Source organism: Punica granatum, chromosome 6 (assembly GCF_007655135.1).
Source record: "Punica granatum isolate Tunisia-2019 chromosome 6, ASM765513v2, whole genome shotgun sequence".
Classification (NCBI taxonomy): domain Eukaryota; kingdom Viridiplantae; phylum Streptophyta; class Magnoliopsida; order Myrtales; family Lythraceae; genus Punica; species Punica granatum.
The window spans coordinates 23,325,253-23,343,943 of NC_045132.1; the positions used below are offsets into that span (position 1 = coordinate 23,325,253).

Genomic DNA, 18,691 nt, shown 5'->3' on the forward strand with positions numbered 1-18,691 from the left:
CAGTAATAGATCATTGCCCTCTACTATATATAAATTATTTTGATTCACTGTGTATTTTGATAGGATCGTAGTGACCTAGGTGAGATGTGTCTCACCGAGCCTTTTCCCAATTCGGGAGAATGAAATATTCTATAACAACTGTGAAGCCCTTCTGGATATCAGATGAATTATTACGTTGATCTCTCCCTCTCGACCTTTTATTCAGGAAAGAAAAAAAAAACCCACCTTGCCCAGCAAAAATCTGGTTTTTAGGGATATCAAGTGGTTGTGTTTTTCGTTTTGTTATCCTCTGCTGAACAGATTAAAGACGATGCCTTTTTGTGGTATCCTCTAACCTTTTTCTGCTGAAACTTTCTTAAGTGGGCAATAATGGCCGCCCTTCCCCTCGTTTTCTCCTCCCCGGTGGACCTATCAAAACATTCATAATCATGGGGTTGGTTTCTTTAATTACCCCATTCCCCCCCTCACCCTTCTCTCTCATGTCCTTCTCAATCATACAGTTGATCATCTCTCTCTCTCTCTGTGGGTGTGTTCTGACTGCTTGAGTCGTTAAAAAAACATTGCAGCAAAAAAAAAAAAGCGTATCGCACGACTTCGCCTGTTGATTTAGGGATACTGGACATTTCGTACCACTTTATTAATTATTTTAATTTTTTTTATATCTCCTTTATATTATTAAAAAAAAACCATCGCAGCATTTCCCAAAAAAGCTTCCTTTCCTTCCCGGGAGTTTCCTGTTTTGATACACTTTTGCTTGTAAACTCCTAAGATTCTTGCTCTGTTTTCCACCAACCCGTACTTGCCCTGTGAAATTCTCCTGCTCTGTTGATCGAGCCCGGAAGAAGGATGCCGCCGGAGTACTTCCCTCTCCGGTGGGAGAGCACCGGGGACCAGTGGTGGTACGCGTCCCCGATCGACTGGGCCGCAGCGAATGGCCTGTACAACATAGTCAGGGAGCTCCTCCACCTGGACACCAACCTCCTCATCAAGCTCACCTCCCTCCGCAGAATCCGACGCCTCGAGACCGTGTGGGATGACGAGGCCCAGTTCGAGGACGTGGCGAGGTGCCGATCCAAGGTGGCCCAGAGGCTCCTCCTTGAGAGCGAGACCAAGACAGGCCCCAACTCCCTTATTAGAGCGGGATACGGAGGCTGGCTCCTCTACACGGCCGCCTCGGCCAGGGATATCCATTTTGTGAAGAAGCTGCTGGATAGAGACCCTCTGCTGGTGTTTGGGGAAGGGGAGTATGGTGTAACTGACATGCTGTATGCTGCTTCTAGGAGCAAGAACTCGGAGGTCTTCAGGCTGCTCTTTGATTTTGCTTTGTTCCCTTGTTCTATTGGTGGAGGAGACGCGGATAAAGGAGAGCAGGGTGGTGGTGATGGCAGTTCGGGCTTTAAGTCGGAGATGATGAACCGGGCGGTCCATGCTGCGGCTAGAGGAGGGAATGTGGAGATCTTGAGGGAGCTTCTTGGGGAATGCTCCAACGTGTTGATGTATCGAGATTTGCAGGGTTCTACTCTCTTGCACTCAGCCTCTGGAAGAGGGCAGGTTGAGGTAAGGCCTCAGGAGCCTTTCCTTTTACTCATTTTCGCTGTCATGTTCCGAACATCACTTAGGCAGGGAGCTTTGTAGAATTCTTGATAGTTGATCCAGTAGCGTAAGTCCCATAAATCGCCGGAAGATAACATAACGAGGAAAAGGATATGAATTTGCATTGTTTCTCTACCTATTACAACTGCCTGGGAATGAATGTGTTGCTTGATTAGGTGATCCAATGTGATTATCGTATGAGCTGAAGTACTGATAGATGGTTATGGTGAGATGAAATGCCTTGTTAGGACAAAGTAGATCGGAATGTCAAACACTAAAATTGTTCACCTTCTCCTCGGTATCCCCCGAAGCATTCATACATATATCTTTTGCTAGTTCAACTCTGCATAGGTACTCTTCATTCATTTGTATGCAGTTTGTGGTACCGCTCATTATTCCCTGAGAATAATCTCGATTCTGATAAAGGATGAATTGTAATGTTCTCTGTTGCAGGTTGTGAAATATCTTATATTGTCCTTCGATAATATCGCTGCAAGAGATGATCAAGGCAATACAGCATTACACGTGGCGGCTTACAGGGGCTACTTAAGTGTCGTGGAGGTTCTGATCCACTCCTCTCCGTCCCTAGCCTCTATAGAGAACAACCACGGAGACACCTTCCTTCATCTTGCTGTGGCTGGTTTCCGAACCCCTGGCTTCCGGAGGGTGGACCGTCAGATTGAGCTCATGAAGCAGCTAGTCGGTGGTAAAATCATAGCTATGGACGACATCATCAACATCAGGAACAAGGACGGGAGGACGGCTCTTCATGTGGCCGTGTCTGAGAACATTCAGACGATTCTCGTGGAGCTGCTGATGACTGTGAGATATATCAACCTGAACATTCGTGATAACAACAACATGACCCCACTGGATCTCCTAAGACAAAGGCCAAGATCTGCTTCTTCTGAGATTCTAATCAAGCAGCTGATTTCTGCTGGAGGGATCTCAAACTGCCGAGATACTCAGGCGAGAAGTGCCCTATTGTCTCACCTGAAAGAGGGCCTTGGGGGAAGTCCTGGGACATCATTCCTGATCCCTGATGCAGAGATTTTTCTCTACACTGGAATCGAGAGCACTTTAGACTCCCGTTATGATTCACCGAGTGTCGAACACAGCAGGTGCTTGAGCGAAGTTAGTGAGATCAACTCCTGCAACTCTTTCGGTAATTATAAGATTTCGGGCTCCAAGAAAAGTGTCTCAAGCCGTCTGAAATTCCTCTTTCAATGGCCCAGGCAAAGAAAAGACCGAAGATCCCCGAAGTCAGAGTTGGGAGATGACGACAATGATCCTCTGGATCAGTCAATAAATGCCAGCAGAAACTTGGGTGATTTTCCAATTCCATTGCGGCAACAGTATGCCAAGCAGTCATCCCTTTCGAATAATAAAAGGGTAATGTCGTATCAGAACAGTTTCCCGAGCCCTTACACAAGAAAGAAGTTCACGACGGGACTCATGCATGGGGTAATTCAGCCTAGGCTACATTACATGTCTGCAGATTCTCATCTCAGTTCATACTCAGGATCCCCTGTGTCATCACCTATGGCATCAGCTGATAAAAGGAAGAATGCCGATATTCGTCAGTCCTACAGCGGAAACCTTGAGATGAACAGGAAACAGGGGTCGTTCAATAAGAAACTGATGAACCAGTACCTGTGCTTTGGTGCTCAAAGCCTCGCCGTAGAAAGCAGTGCGAGTGTTCATTAGTTTTTTGAGTAGATGTTGGAGAGACCCCCAACTTATTGAGTAAAATCTTTTCTGGTCCTTCCTCTAATGTGTTGACCTGGAGATATCTCTATGGAGCTTTTTATTGTGTGTATAATAGCATGAATGTATAACTTAAAAAAAGAAAACGTGACTGTGAGTTATGCAGAATGCGAAGATCGATTCTTCCTCAGTCCGAGATTTGAATTTCTTGCTTCGGAACAGGGCTTTACCGAAATACAGTGAAAGTGAGTGATTCATTAGTCTCAGAACGATTTCAATATAGGACACTGTCTACCGAGTATTGCGAACATAATAGAAAAATCCATTCTACTATTTCCTCCGACGAATCTCCTTGGCTCCCAAGTCTTTTAACTTATCCCGAGTCATGCAAGGGCATCCTCGACCCTCCTTGAGTTTCTTGCTGATAATTGGCAGAGTCCATGTCGGTATTGTTCGGTTTATTACTCATTAGGATCTAAAAGGTGTTGCCTTCATTGGAGATGCAAAGACAAATTGCTCCGGCCCCAGATTAAAAGCTATTCCACCCTAGCCAAGTAACCATTAGCATCACCCTAGCGTTGCATGACTCAAGCAGAACGAAAGAGACAGAGCACCCAAGTATGTTCGCTGCATATCGAACGTGGGAAGGATTATAAGTCCGATCTTTTTTTGATAAGAGATCTGTCTCCAGAAAAGAGAGATCAAGGTATTGGCTTAGTGCCGATGGGTGTCTGGTTGTTGCAGGTTCGTTGATCTGTCTCATAGCTTTCAGATTTAATCATTTTTGGCATGTCTAGATACATTGTGTTCTCGTTATAATTGAAGTCCCTCCGGAGAAATGGGACCAGTTAAATTGTTAAAGAAGCAAAGTTCCAAGCATTGAGGACCAGTGAATTTGTTTCGGCAGCGGATGGTTTTCCATAGATCCAGATCTCAATGTCTACATACATAGAAAAGAAATTTGAATCCTCATTTGCTAATTATAGCCTGCCTCTCTCTAGTTCCATCACCTTATAAATCTCACAACTTCCCATTCCTATAAGCACCCACCACATCTCGGAATTAGGAGGTCCCGGGGTCTCTCTTGTTGACGTTGTTTCGTTTTCTTCTCCTCCGAGTTTTTAGTAGTGAAACAGGAAGAAGAAACTAATAATGGCCCAAGAAGACACCCGGAGCAACACAAAGGGGGAACAGTCGGTCGACGATTGGCTCCCTATCACCTCTTCGAGGAATGCCAAGTGGTGGTACTCCGCCTTCCACAATGTCACTGCCATGGTTGGGGCCGGTGTCCTCAGCCTTCCCTATGCCATGGCTGAACTTGGATGGTACTTTTCAAATATCAATATCCTGTTTGTTCGTTTTGTGTTTTCTGGAATAATGTCTGATTCTTTTACGTCATACTCGCTTTGCAAATGCTTTTCCCTAACATAATCCTGTCTACATAAAGATGGGAAGAAGTATGAAATTTTCGCAATCTAACTAATGTAATGTATGCAGGGGTCCTGGAGTAGCAGCCCTCCTACTATCATGGATCATTACGCTGTACACATTGTGGCAGATGGTGGAGATGCACGAGATGGTGCCTGGGAAAAGGTTCGACAGGTACCATGAGCTTGGGCAGCACGCATTCGGGGAGAAGCTCGGACTGTGGATCGTGGTTCCCCAGCAGCTGATCGTGGAGGTCGGAGTCTGTATTGTGTACATGGTCACAGGCGGCAAGTCCCTTAAGAAGTTCCATGACACGGTCTGTCCGAGCTGCACCCCCATCAAGACCACGTACTTCATTATCATATTTGCATCGATCAACTTTGTCCTCTCCCACCTTCCCAACTTCAACTCCATTTCCATCGTATCATTGGCCGCTGCAGTCATGTCCTTGAGGTATGAACATCGATTATGTGATGACGTTTTTTATGTTCAAGAAAACATCCAGAAACAGTATTCTTTCACCTTAATCTTCAAAGAATTGCTTCTAAAAATCTTTCATTGAAACGAGTATGTACTCTACTGACTTTCTAATCACCTCAGAGTATACTTTTTGATTGCGATCTCCGCAGTTACTCAATAATATACTTTTTGATTGTGTTCTCCGCAGTTACTCAATAATTGCTTGGGCAGCTTCTCTCAAGAAGGGTGTCCAACCCGATGTGGACTACAGCTACAAGGCCTCGACCAGCACTGGTGTGATGTTCAACTTCTTCAGCGCTCTTGGAGATGTGGCCTTTGCATATGCCGGCCACAATGTGGCGCTTGAGATCCAAGCAACGATCCCTTCGACTCCCGAGAACCCATCCAAGAAGGCCATGTGGAGGGGAGTCGTGGTTGCTTACATAGTTGTGGCCATCTGCTACTTCCCTGTGGCCCTCATTGGGTACTGGATATTCGGTAACGCTGTGGATGATAACATTCTCATCACCCTCAATAAGCCTACCTGGCTCATTGCCGCTGCAAACATGTTTGTCGTCGTCCATGTCATCGGGAGCTACCAGGTAAAATTATAACCCTGGAAAAGCTTTCCAGTTCTCCATTTCCCGGTTCTTTAGAAACAAAGAAATTGAGGGAAAGGCAAGGTCGTGCTGTGTAGGATCATCCAACACCTCTTCCAAATCCAACCGATGCGTGTTTTTTTTCCTGGAATTCCTGGAATGATACTGAGCTGCTTCCCGTTGACATATTTTCTTTACCCCATTTTTCTGCCTTTTCCCTTATGGGAATTCGATTGCCATGATCTGATTCAGACTCTGTTTCCGTGCTCTGTGAGATCAGATATATGCGATGCCGGTGTTTGACATGCTGGAGACGTTCCTTGTCAAGAAAATGCACTTCAAACCTTGTTTCCAGCTCCGTTTCATCACCCGAACTATATATGTTGGTAAGCAATCTCAGTTCTCACTATTTTTGGTATAACCGTTAGCTGGCGTTCATGCATTCTTCGCAGATGACTAAAATAATCTGTTCTCTAAAATCTATTTCACAGCATTCACGATGGTCACGGGTATAGCAGTTCCATTCTTTGGCAGCCTTCTGGGATTCTTTGGAGGATTCGCTCTGGCCCCGACCACTTACTTCGTAAGCGAAACATTGCTTTGTTCTGATAAGGTTATGTACTTTATCGGTATTGCTTGAAAGCTGAAACTTTTGTCTCTTTTTCCGTTCGACCAGCTACCATGCACCATGTGGCTTGCCATCTACAAGCCCAAGAAGTTCAGCTTATCCTGGTTCACAAACTGGGTATGCTTTAGAATCATTTACCGCTCCAGACTCTCGACAGTTACACCCTCTTCCTGCAACTAACTCGTTCCTTATCCGTGTTCGTTTCAGGCTTGTATAATCGTCGGTGTTATGCTGGTGATTATAGCACCCATCGGTGGGCTGAGGCAGATCATTGTCTCATCAAAGAACTACCGGTTCTTCTCTTAAGCGTCTGTGCCTGTGCCTGCTCCGATGATACAACGCGAGATGGAAATGAACAAAAAACTAATGGTGGTGCTAGTGATCTTTAGTTCTGAAGAATGAATTGGGCAGAGAAAACTTGATTTCATCCACTGTGAATATCTCTGTATATACAAGGCTTAGACGGTGTATTAAAAAAAGAAATCCTAACATAAGGAAAGAAGAATCCGTCCTAAAATATGTTTGTCTAATATAGTACGGAATTTCCACCGAAAAAAAAAATTCCACCGAAAAATATAGTACGGAAATTAATGTACAAGATTTCCTAGTGAAGAAGAAAATCTACTTGTAATATTCCCCTCAAGTTGGACAATGAGAATTCCAAAATCTCAAATTACTAAGGAGAAAATGACAACGATCATGCCGAAGTGCCTTCGTGAATATGTCCACGAGCTTGAAGCATGTAGACACATGGCGAGTCATGATAGAGTCGTGCCGAACAAAGTGGCAATCAATCTCAATGTGCTTAGCGCGCTCGTGAAGTACCGAATTTGAGGCGATATATAAAGCTACATGATTATCCCAAATAAGGTCATGGGTTCCTTGTGCCGCACTCCCAATGAATCTAGTAGGCTGTGGAGCAACAATAATTCACTAACTATAGTAACCATAGATCGGTACTCGGCCTCCGCTGATGATCGAGATACTGTGGTTTGCTTCTTGATTTCCTAAGAGATGTGACTGCTACCGAGAGTAACCAAATAACCAGTTAAGGAACGCCTCATCATGGGCCAAACGGCCAATCTACATCTCAATATGCTGCTAAAGATAATGAGGAAGGTCGTAAGACAATTTCTTGTCTTGGGGACTACTTGAGATAGCAGAGGACAAGAATAGCAGCATCCCAATGATCTCGTCGTAGTTTCTGCATAAAGAATATGAATAACATATCTCAAATCGGGACAAATAGTTGTGAGATAAGTAAGTCTCACAATAAGTCGACGATATTGCCCGGGGTTAAGAAACGGAGGTTTAACATCCTAAGAAAGTTGATGTTGCTGCTCCATGGGAAATTAGGCAGGCTGAGAACCTAACATGTCGTATCACCTCCATTCCTAGAAAATAAGACAGAGGACCAAGATCCTTAATATGAAAGCATCGATGAAGATACTCCTTGAATCTAGCACACTACTAGGAATCGTTCGCGGCAATAATCATATTATCGACGTAGACAAGAATGACAACTGGAGAAGGTGAAAAGAGAGTGATTTGCCTCGGATTGTTTAAAGGGAAAAATATAAAAACCCCCTTATGGTTTGGGATCGAGACAAATTGCACAATATGCTTTTGTTAGAGACAATTAGCCCCCATGTAGTGTACTCCGTTAGCCATAGAGGGTTACGATGTTAGTTTTTTTTTCATTTTTAGTCATCAATCTTTAGCTTTTTAATCAATTTAGTTCTAAATCTTTTTTCTTTTATCATTTCTATCATCAACTTGTCATTTTTTTCATTTTAATCCTAGAAAGAAAATCGAAAGGGAATGAGGGGTCGGGATCACCGATTGGCGGCCCTGACCCCTCCACCGAGGTCGCCGGCATCCTCCATGGGTACCGACGACCTTGGTAGAGGGGTCGGGCCGAATTGACCAGGTACTCCAAGTCCGAGTTCCTATTCAATTTGCAAGCTGGGGTCGCCGACTGGCAGTCCCGACCCTTCCTTCCATTTCGATTTTCTTTCTAGGATTAAAATGAAAAGTTGAGGATAGAAATGATAAAAGAAAAAATATTTAAAACCAAAATGATTAAAATGCTAAAAATTGAGACTAAAAATGGAAAAAAAATAATGTTGTAACCTCCTATGGCTAACGGAGTACACCACATGGGGACTAATTGTCCTTAACAAAAGCACATTGAGCAATTTGTCCCGATCCCAAATCATAAAGGAATTTTTATACTTTTTCCTTATTTAAAACCATATTGGAGCAGGATAGATAAACTTACAATGCCAATTGCGAGAAGCTTGTCGTAATCCGTATAAACACTTTTGGAGACGACACAACTTGTTTGCACTGGAAGAAGAAACCCAATGGCAAAGACATATGGACTTCTTTGTCGAGATCTCCATGTAGAAAAAGCATTATTCACATCCAGATAATGTAATTCCCAGCCACGTGCTACAACAACTTTTAAGAGACGACCTACTGAGACAAGCTTCGCAATAGAGGTGTAAGTTCTATGGAAATCAATGCCCTCCACTTGGCTAAACCTCGTGAGGCGAGGATTGTAACGCTTAACACTGCCATCTGCACGTTGAAGACCCATTTGCAATTAATGGGTCGTTTGCTGAGAGAAAGAGACTTAATAGTCCATGTGCCGATCTACTCCAAGGCACGAATGTCCTCTGCCATAGCCAAACGCCATCGGGGATCCCTAGCTGCTTGCTTATAAGTGCAAGGCTCCATCTCAGAGTCAATTAAAGCCAAGAAAGACATATGGGAAGCATCAACATCGACATAATTAGGAAGGTGTTCAATTGGATGGGATGTACCTAAGGATATCAGTGGAGAGGGTGTGATGGAAAGGGGGTTGGTGCATTGAACAGTATTGCAAACATGGTCGTTATAACGGACTGGCATTTGTTTGTTGCGAGGCGGAAGTATTTTCCCTGGGACAGTGTCGAGAACAAGGAGAGGAATACCCAGCAGAATCCGAAGCGGGTTGGTCCAATTGATTCGGTTCGGTGTGCGGAGCTTTAGCGGGCGCGGATCTATCTAGCGGAATTGGAGCATCATGCGGGTCAGAGTTATCGGATCCGGACTGATTGGAGCCAGTGTTTGGGTCAGCAGCGTCGGGTCCGACTCCAGTACGAACTGGGCTGAATTGAGGAGCAGGCCCAATGGAAGGAGATTGCATGGCTGGGAGCTCCCCCCTGAACCCGAAAATGGAGTCCCTTGGTCCAGAAACTGAATTCTTGCATCTGTTGAGCGATCTGGCTGGTCATATTCAAATGGAAAAATATTTCCGTAGAATCGAATATCCCGTGACACGAAAATTTCCTGTTGTCTAGATCGTAAAGGCGCCAACCCTTCTTACCAAAAGGATAGCCGATGAAGATGCGTTTTCTCAATCGAGCCTTGAATTTATCCTTCACCCTTGGATGATCATGCACATAGCAAAGTGACTTCAAGTACCGTGACTTACCGTCAAGGACTGAAGACAGAGTATAATTAATTAAATGCACTGTCGTTGAAACGCACTCTCCCCAAAACTTCACTAGTAACGAGGATTGAAATAGCAGTGCCCGAGTGACGTTCATGATGTGTCGATGTTTATGCTCAACTCTTCCATTTTGCCGATGAGTATCAACAGACGAAGTTTGGTGAATAATACCATGAGTATAAAAATAATCCCGAACATCACGAGACAGAAACTTTAGATCATTATCGCTTCTTACAGTTTTAGCTGACTTAGAAACTGATTTTTGACGAAATTGCAAATTGATGCCGTGCCTCCGACTTCTCATGCCAGAGATACAACCAAGTTCTTCTACAATAATCATCCACCACAGTCAATAAATAATTCGTGCCAGAGAGAGAAGAAACTTTATATGGACCCCAAATGTCACAAAGTATTAACTGAAACGGAAACTCGGTCTTATTCAAACTGATCGGAAACTAACGTGTTTATTTTGCATGACAACAAACATCACGAGGCTCATCAATGGAATCATCCATGTGAACAATAGTACCCTGAAACCTAATCCGTTGCGAGGGATAGCGAAGTCGCCTGTGCCAGAGTTCACCATCATTCTCCGACGTTCACCCACTCTAACTGCCGTTCTCAAGGCACGGTCCTGTATCAGACAAACAGCGGAAAATAGAGTGAACACTATAGCAGAAATCCGAATATAACTGGCCCAACGAAATGAGATTACAATTAAAATCAGGTGCACTAAGCACTCCATTGAGAATAAAACCACCACCAAAGTCGGCCTAGCCAATATGACAGTGTGTTTGGTTTTAGAGTTAAGTAGAGTTGAGTTTTAATGTAATTGGATTGTAATGATTGTGCTGTTGAATTATGAAAAAAAAGTGTGGAAAAGTAATGAATAGTTGAGAGAATTTAGTATTATAAATTAAATTAATTGATTAAAAAAATTAAAGAAAAAAAGTAATAATTGTATTGTTGATTTTTATTATGTAATAAGTATAATTAAAATTTTAAAAATCGATTATAAAACCAAACGGGTGATGATGAGAGGGTCGAGTGACTCCATGCGGAACATGTATGAGTGGACCTCCCGAGACAGGAACAACATCAATTAATTGGTCAACGCGTCCTGTCATGTGCCTGAATCTATTACCCAGTCGATGGATGAATTTACCGGTATCAAAGGTCTTACCAGATGACGGCTCGGATTGGCCATTGTCCGGGTCCATCAGACTCAGGAGGCGCCGGAATTGGGCCTCAGAAAGCCCAGATAGTTTTACGTCCGCCCCTTCTACATCAGCCCACACGTTTGGGCCTCTGAACTGTGGGCTGTGATTGGCTGAAATGGATGTTTGGGGCCTCCAGTTTGTCTGGCCTGAACGAGGTCGAGGAGATGAAAAGTCTGTCTGGGCCGGCGAAAATGAAGACTGTGTCGGCTGGGTTGTCTTTTTTTTGATAGTTCTGTGAGGGGCTGGGTTGTCGGACGTGGTTGCTGCACTCCTCCAGTTTGGTGACAATCGCTGCCCTGGAAATATATTATGTTTTCTGCCCCACGATCGTGATTGGCCGGAGCTGCGATGTTTGAATCGAAATTTGATCGGAGCACGGAGAATCATTTAGCAAGCAAGACATGGCCTGAATATAATACCACGACCATTTGACGAGCCTAGCACTAGCGTGCTGGCGGCCGGGCAGCCCATTGACGAGGAACTCTGGACATCCTTGTTCAGGCGGGCGCCGTAGAGAGCAATGCGTGCGAGTGTGCATTAGTTTTTCAATCTTGAGTAGATGTTCGATCCACCCCAAACTAACTGAGTAAAATCTTTTCCGGTCTTTCCTCTAATGTTTTGAGCTTGAAGTATCTCTATGGAGCTTTTTGTTGCGTGTATAGTAGTATGAATGTATAACTTTAAAAAAAAAAAAAAAAAACTGACCGTGAGTTATGCAGAATGTAAAGATGTGAAGATCGATTCTTGTTCAGTTCAAGATTTGAATTTCTTGCTTTGGTTCAGGGCTTTAACGAAATACAGTACTGAGTGATTTCAACATATAGGACAGTGTTAGATTCCAGGGATGAGTAATTTCAACGGAGGACACTACTGTCTGCCGTGTATTAATGCAAACATGATATATAGAGAAGTCAGTTTCTACTATCTCCTTCGACGAATCTCCTTGGCACCCAAGTCTTTTTCTCCCGAGTCAGGTGAGGGCGTCTTTCGACTCACCTTGAGTCTCTTGCTGATAAGTGGCAGTCCTTATCGGTATTGTTCCATACGTTTATAACTCATTTGCATCTAAACGGTGTTGCCTTCATTGGAGGTACAAAGAAAAAATTGCTTTGGCCCCGGACAAAAAGCTATTCCGCCCTCGTATAAGTAACCGCTAGCATCACGCTCAGGAGAACCTGGGGAAAGACGCCCACTCCCGCGCTGAATGTGGATCGCCAAATGTCTCTGGGATGCTGCTTCGCACTCTGGTTAATAGATATTGCTTAATATCACCTGGTTACTACTAGTGCATTAGGCTTACATGCAATCCTTTTAGTAGATGATGGAATCCATAGGAACTTCTCTTCATGCATTTTCGGTTAAGGTGATTCAAGATGTTTGGTTTATGGTCCTCATAATGAAATAACGGGAATTGTGCTGACTAGGCCTTTGCCCATAATTTGCAAGTGCCCCAGGAATGTGTTGCATGACTCAAGCAGAATGTAAGAGACAGAGCACCCAAGTACATTTACATTCGCCACATATCGAACATGGGAGGTGTAATTAGTCTGATCTTTTTTCAAAAAGAGATCTGTCTCCAGAAAAGAGAGATCGAGATATTGATCTGTCTCATAGCTTTCAAATTAATCATTTCTGGCATGTCCAGATACATGGTGTTCTCATGACATTTGAAGTCCCTCCGGAGAAATGGGGCCAAGATTCACCACTCATTTTAGAATCCATGCCAAGAATAGCAATTGAATCTGCGTCAAAGAAGCATAGTTCCCAAGCATTGAGAACCAGCTAATTTGTTCAGTCAGTGGATGGTTTTGCACAGATTCAGTTCTCAATGTCTACATACATAGAAAAGAATTGAATCCTCCTTTGCTAATTATAGCCTGCCTCTCTTGAGTTCCATCACTATATGACTCTCACGACTTCCCATTCCTACAAGCACCCACCACATCTCGGGGTTAGGAGGTCCCGAGTCTCTCTTGTTGATGTTTTTTTCGCTCTCTTCTCCTTCTTCGAGTTTTTAAGAGTTAAATAGGAAGAAGAAAATAATAATGGCTCAAGAAGAGACTCGGAGCAACACAAAGGGGGAACAGTCGATCGAGGATTGGCTCCCTATCACCTCTTCGAGGAATGCCAAGTGGTGGTACTCCGCCTTCCACAATGTCACTGCCATGGTTGGGGCCGGGGTCCTCAGCCTTCCCTATGCCATGGCTGAACTTGGATGGTACCTTTCGAATATCTATGCCATGAAGATTGTTCTCTTTGCATTTTCCAGAATAATGTCTGGTTCTTTCGTGGCATACTTGCTTTGCAAATGCTTTTCCCGAACATTATCTATGTCTCCATAAAGATAAGGAAGGAGTCTGAAGTTTTCGCAATCTAACAAATGTAATGTATGCAGGGGTCCTGGAGTAGCGGCCCTCCTACTATCATGGATCATTACGCTGTACACGTTGTGGCAAATGGTGGAGATGCACGAGATGGTGCCTGGAAAAAGGTTCGACAGGTATCACGAGCTTGGGCAGCATGCATTCGGGGAGAAGCTCGGGCTGTGGATCGTGGTTCCCCAGCAGCTGATCGTGGAGGTCGGAGTCTGTATCGTGTACATGGTCACAGGCGGCAAGACCCTTAAGAAGTTCCATGACACGGTCTGTCCGAGCTGCACCCCTATCAAGACCACGTACTTCATTATCATATTTGCGTCTGTCAACTTTGTCCTCTCCCACCTTCCCAACTTCAACTCCATTTCCATCGTATCATTGGCCGCTGCTGTCATGTCCTTGAGGTATGAACATCGATTATGTGATGAAGTTTTCCATGTTCAAGAAAACATCCAGAAACACTCTTCTTCCACATTAATCTTCATAGACTTGCTTCTAAAGTAAAGAATCTTTCATTGAAATGAGCACATACTCTACTGGATTTCTAATCACCGCTGCTTATACTTTTTTATTGTGTTCTCTGCAGTTACTCAATAATTGCTTGGGCAGCTTCTCTCAAGAAGGGTGTCCTCCCTGATGTGGACTACAGCTACAAGGCCTCGACCAGCACTGGCGTGATGTTCAACTTCTTCAGCGCCCTCGGAGATGTGGCCTTCGCATATGCTGGCCACAATGTGGTGCTTGAGATCCAAGCAACGATCCCTTCGACTCCCGAGAACCCGTCCAAGAAGGCCATGTGGAGGGGAGTCGTGGTTGCTTACGTAGTTGTGGCCATCTGCTACTTCCCTGTGGCCCTCATTGGGTACTGGATATTCGGTAATGCTGTGGATGATAACATTCTCATCACCCTCAATAAGCCTGAATGGCTCATCGCCACTGCGAACATGTTTGTTGTCGTCCATGTCATCGGGAGCTACCAGGTAAAATTACAACCCTGGAAAAACTTTCCGGTTCTACATTTCCCACTTCTTTAGAAACAAAGAAATTGAGGAAAAGGCATGGTCATGTTCTGTAGGATCATCCAACACCTCTTCTGAATCCAACTGATACGTGATTTTTTTTCCCCCTGGAATTCCTGGAATGAGTACTGAGCTGCTTCACGTTGACATAATTTCTTTACCCATTTTCTGCCTTTTCCCTTATAGGAATTCAATTGCAATGATCTGATTCAGATTCTGTTTCCATGCTCTGTGAGATCAGGTATATGCAATGCCGGTGTTTGACATGATGGAGACGTTCCTTGTCAAGAAAATGCACTTCAAACCTTGTTTCCAGCTCCGTTTCATCACCCGAACTGTATATGTTGGTAAGCGATCTCAGTTCTCACTATTTTTGGTATTACTGTTAGCTGGCGTTCATGCATGACTAAAATAATCTGTTCACTAAAATCTATTTCACAGCATTCACGATGGTCATGGCTATAGCAGTTCCCTTCTTCGGCAGCCTTCTGGGATTCTTTGGAGGATTCGCTCTGGCCCCAACCACTTACTTCGTAAGCGAAACGTTGCCTTGTTCTGATAAGGTTATGTACTTGATCAGTGTTGCTTGAAAGCTGAAACTTGTCTCTTTTTCCGTTTGAACAGCTACCATGCATTATGTGGCTCGCCATCTGCAAGCCCAAGAAGTTCAGCTTGTCCTGGTTCACAAACTGGGTATGCTTTAGAATCATTTACAGCTCCAAACTCTCGACAGTTACACCCTCTTCCTGCAACTAACTCGTTCTTTCTCCGTGTTCGTTTCAGGCTTGTATCGTAATCGGCATTATGCTGGTGATTATAGGACCCATCGGTGGGCTGAGGCAGATGATCATCCAATCGAAGAACTACCGGTTCTTCGCTTAAGCGTCTGTGCCTGGAAAGACAAGGCCATTGCCTGCTTCGGTGGTACAACTCGAGATGGAAATGAGCGAAAAACTGATGGTGGTGCTAGTAATCTTTAGTTATTGACGTGCACATATGTTCTAGAAGAAGTAACGCTGATTCTTTTCAACTTCACTGTATCAATTCCATCAGATACTGTATCAATGAACACACTGTAATGTAAATTTCTAATGAAAAGCTGCATTTGCAGAAACCTTTTGCCCACTTTAATTTATGAAAGTTCAATAAAAAACTGCTGGGTACTGGAACACATTTCAGCTCAATATAGTAGGCTTCAATGAGTGCATGAAACCGTGCGAAATACGTACCCGATACTCATCTTACAACCAGAGGAGAAAGCAAAACAAAAGCGGATGATTATTCAGACTTTGGCATATGAAAGTCTCCAAGAAAAACTGAGTACCACAATAGAAAAAGAACTAAGTCACTTTCATCGGTCGAAATGCAATGATCAGGAGGTGATTAAAGGATGGATTCTACTTTTCACCAATCACTTTAAACTTAGCAGCATGAAAGTTGTGTGTGATTCAGTCGACTTACATGCCCCGTAAATTCGGATGCAGATATCGGCGTTCTAACTGCTTCAGAGATCTTTTGGCGAAGATGATCGGAAGCATGTCAAGTGGGTAATGACAGATAAATGAGCTCCGGCACATGCTGTGTCGTGTATTGCCGAATTTCCCCCATTCCACTCAAACAATTCCCATTGCTTTCCATTTAGTCCTATTCAATTGTCCTCCTATACAGGACTACAGTCTCACCGATCCTCCAAGCAGAACCATCCATTTCCAAAAGCGACCGTCCGCTTCATCTCTTCGAATAAAATTATGACTAGTGAAACAACAGCACCTGCGCCCGATACGGGATTTCATACAAACCCGAGAGAACAGTCAGAGGAGCACGTTAAAGATGCCGTAAACTGATTTATCGAGCATATGGAGGGGCAGAAGAGGAAAGAAATGAGAAGAAGCAAGTAGAATTTCAGGGGTAAAAGCAAAGGAGGAGGAATTAAGGGAATATAAAATAATTGGGTGGGCATATTCTGATATGTTGGGAAGGCATATTCATGAAAGTTGATTCATGTCTTCCAACTTACAATGACGCAAATAGGCAGAGAGAGAGAGAGAGAGACAGAGAATGGACCAAAGACCGTTAGTTAATATAAATTGAGGAGCCAATCAGGAAGACAAGATCAAACCTTCGATTTAATTAAGAAAAAAGTTCTTTTTTGACAAAATTAGGAACCCGGAAGGTTGATTATTATTCAAGAATATTCATCATCTTCTTCTTCTCGTTCTACCTCCTCGTTGACGGATCAATCAATCGAAGGTTCGTGTTAAAGGGCACGGGAGACTTGGCCATTGAGAGGCCTGGCCGCCGTCAAATTGGGAGCTTAGAGCTGCGGAGAAGGCAGACGGGAGATAGTCGGGGAAGAGATGAACGGGGGAATGCTGATGGTTCAGAACCCTCCCGCCACGTCCTCGCCGCCGCCTTCGCCGTCCTCGCCCTCCTTTTTCACGAATTACCCTCTTCTGTCAGCCTTCGTCGCGTTCGCCATTGCCCAATTCATCAAGTTCTTCACCGCCTGGTACCCTCTTATCCTCTCATGATGTATTTCTCGATGCGGTGGATCTGCTTCCGGGGCTGTTCTTGATTCTTGATCTTTCGGGCACTCCCATGTTTATGTGGGGATTTGAGCAATTGATCCTGTGTCTGATATGATTGATCATTTCATTGCTTACTCTTCTTGTTATTCGAGATCGTGAGTATATTTCCGGTAAATGTACAGTTCTGTGTGTTATCGTATCGTGTCTGATGTTATTTGCTGCTTTATGCTTCTTATACACTCAGATTCTTAAGCTTTCATAGATTTGCAGGTATAAGGAACAGCGATGGGATCTCAAGCAGCTTGTCGGATCAGGCGGTATGCCTTCCTCCCACTCTGCGACGGTCACTGCTCTTGCAGCCGCCATTGGGTTCCAAGAAGGCTTCGGGGGGACTCTCTTTGCCACTGCGCTTGTCTTAGCAGCCGTTGTATGTCCTGCTTCCTCCGTAATTTAGACTGATTTTTGAATTTTAATTTAGCACAAAAAGACATTCTTTCATTAACTCTATGAATCTGGAAGTCCTCCACTCCTTTTTTCTTTCAAGTTTGAAACAGGCCAATTCAGCACCGGACTATGATGTTTGATGCAAATTGATATGCTTATGCCTTCTCTTATTAATTTTGCTGCAGGTGATGTATGATGCCACTGGTGTAAGACTGCAAGCTGGAAGGCAGGCAGAGGTATCGCGCCTTTACTCCTATTTGACAGCTTTTTAGTGCCAGATCACGATATCAAGGATGTACCTTTACTGGCGTCATAGTATGTCTTATGGCTCTTAATTATGTATTACCAATTTATTTGCAGGTACTGAATCAGATCGTGTATGAGCTCCCTGCTGAACATCCTCTTGCTGAAAGCAGGCCATTGCGTGAACTCCTTGGCCATACTCCTCCTCAGGTTGGTTAAAAAGGAATTTTGGGTGATTCTTACATGGTTAGACTCGTCCTTGAAGAGTTTTTCAAGCTCCGTTTATCTCCTTACTGGTGAAAACTAACTTTCTGGTATAATTATACGACATTTCTTCAAGTGATCAGCAAAAAGTTTAGAGGAGATGTCCAATTTAACTGCCTCTGATTCGATATTTTTATTTCAAGCTTCAGTATAGTTTGATGTGATGCTTCCGCGTGTCCAATTAAAGGTTATCTTGTTTGCGATACATTATTTTGGTCACAGAGCTTTTGCATCTGTCTTAGTTATAGATGATTACTGATGACAGGTCGTCGCTGGTGGATTGCTTGGGATTATTACTGCCGTCGTCGGTCATTTGATCATTCTAGCTTGTAGCTGACAAACCCTTTCATACCACTGATAACACCAGAAGACAAAAGTGCAACCAAAAGATAGTTTTAGATTTCGACATCAATTACTTTTCCTCGTTTTGGAACGTCGTGATGGTGCTAAAATCAGGTCATAGTCACATTCTTCTGATATTGATTCATTCTTGTAAACAGTGGAACAGCTCAAAAGTGTCTTTACATTCATATGCGAGGTTTGCAAGAAGTTGAGCCTGACCTTGCATGATTCATGTAAAATAAATTACATAGTATGAAGTGGCTTCTTTTGATGGGATTCAAGTCTCAGTATGATGGTTTTGATTTCTTGATACGAATTCGACTTCCTTTACGCAAGCAAATGT

The 18,691-nt window shown here is 43.7% G+C and overlaps 4 protein-coding genes across 4 annotated transcripts; all 4 read left to right on the forward strand.

Moving 5' to 3' along the window:
• The first annotated feature begins 372 nt into the window (after positions 1-372).
• LOC116211279 (ankyrin repeat and sterile alpha motif domain-containing protein 1B-like) lies at positions 373-3,490 on the forward strand. The gene is made up of 2 exons (XM_031545588.1): positions 373-1,557; positions 2,047-3,490. Exons 1-2 carry the CDS (start codon positions 847-849, stop codon positions 3,298-3,300), a joined length of 1,965 nt encoding a protein of 654 aa, XP_031401448.1. The 5' UTR covers positions 373-846; the 3' UTR covers positions 3,301-3,490.
• An 835-nt stretch (positions 3,491-4,325) lies between these two features.
• LOC116211280 (lysine histidine transporter-like 2) lies at positions 4,326-7,094 on the forward strand. The gene is made up of 7 exons (XM_031545589.1): positions 4,326-4,625; positions 4,798-5,181; positions 5,396-5,789; positions 6,067-6,172; positions 6,278-6,369; positions 6,463-6,531; positions 6,622-7,094. Exons 1-7 carry the CDS (start codon positions 4,453-4,455, stop codon positions 6,718-6,720), a joined length of 1,317 nt encoding a protein of 438 aa, XP_031401449.1. The 5' UTR covers positions 4,326-4,452; the 3' UTR covers positions 6,721-7,094.
• Positions 7,095-13,084: 5,990 nt separating this feature from the next.
• On the forward strand, positions 13,085-15,655 carry LOC116211118 (lysine histidine transporter-like 2). Its single transcript, XM_031545344.1, has 7 exons — positions 13,085-13,351; positions 13,529-13,912; positions 14,095-14,488; positions 14,769-14,874; positions 14,969-15,060; positions 15,152-15,220; positions 15,311-15,655. The coding sequence occupies exons 1-7, from the start codon at positions 13,179-13,181 to the stop codon at positions 15,407-15,409; spliced, it is 1,317 nt and encodes a 438-aa protein (XP_031401204.1). The 5' UTR covers positions 13,085-13,178; the 3' UTR covers positions 15,410-15,655.
• An 877-nt stretch (positions 15,656-16,532) lies between these two features.
• On the forward strand, positions 16,533-18,624 carry LOC116211119 (uncharacterized membrane protein YuiD-like). The gene is made up of 5 exons (XM_031545346.1): positions 16,533-17,036; positions 17,326-17,482; positions 17,685-17,735; positions 17,860-17,952; positions 18,272-18,624. The coding sequence occupies exons 1-5, from the start codon at positions 16,885-16,887 to the stop codon at positions 18,341-18,343; spliced, it is 525 nt and encodes a 174-aa protein (XP_031401206.1). The 5' UTR covers positions 16,533-16,884; the 3' UTR covers positions 18,344-18,624.
• The last annotated feature ends 67 nt before the right edge of the window (positions 18,625-18,691 follow it).

Coding starts and splice junctions, on each gene's coding strand:
- LOC116211118 (XM_031545344.1), top strand. CDS start 13,179: ATGGCTCAAGAAGAGACTCGGAGCAACACAAAGGGGGAACAGTCGATC. Junction 13,913..14,094: donor GCTGCTGTCATGTCCTTGAG/GTATGAACATCG, acceptor TGTTCTCTGCAG/TTACTCAATAATTGCTTGGG. Junction 14,489..14,768: donor ATGTCATCGGGAGCTACCAG/GTAAAATTACAA, acceptor CTGTGAGATCAG/GTATATGCAATGCCGGTGTT.
- LOC116211279 (XM_031545588.1), top strand. CDS start 847: ATGCCGCCGGAGTACTTCCCTCTCCGGTGGGAGAGCACCGGGGACCAG. Junction 1,558..2,046: donor CTGGAAGAGGGCAGGTTGAG/GTAAGGCCTCAG, acceptor TCTCTGTTGCAG/GTTGTGAAATATCTTATATT.
- LOC116211119 (XM_031545346.1), top strand. CDS start 16,885: ATGAACGGGGGAATGCTGATGGTTCAGAACCCTCCCGCCACGTCCTCG. Junction 17,037..17,325: donor ATCAAGTTCTTCACCGCCTG/GTACCCTCTTAT, acceptor ATAGATTTGCAG/GTATAAGGAACAGCGATGGG. Junction 17,483..17,684: donor CGCTTGTCTTAGCAGCCGTT/GTATGTCCTGCT, acceptor ATTTTGCTGCAG/GTGATGTATGATGCCACTGG.
- LOC116211280 (XM_031545589.1), top strand. CDS start 4,453: ATGGCCCAAGAAGACACCCGGAGCAACACAAAGGGGGAACAGTCGGTC. Junction 6,173..6,277: donor CACCCGAACTATATATGTTG/GTAAGCAATCTC, acceptor TCTATTTCACAG/CATTCACGATGGTCACGGGT. Junction 6,370..6,462: donor TGGCCCCGACCACTTACTTC/GTAAGCGAAACA, acceptor CCGTTCGACCAG/CTACCATGCACCATGTGGCT.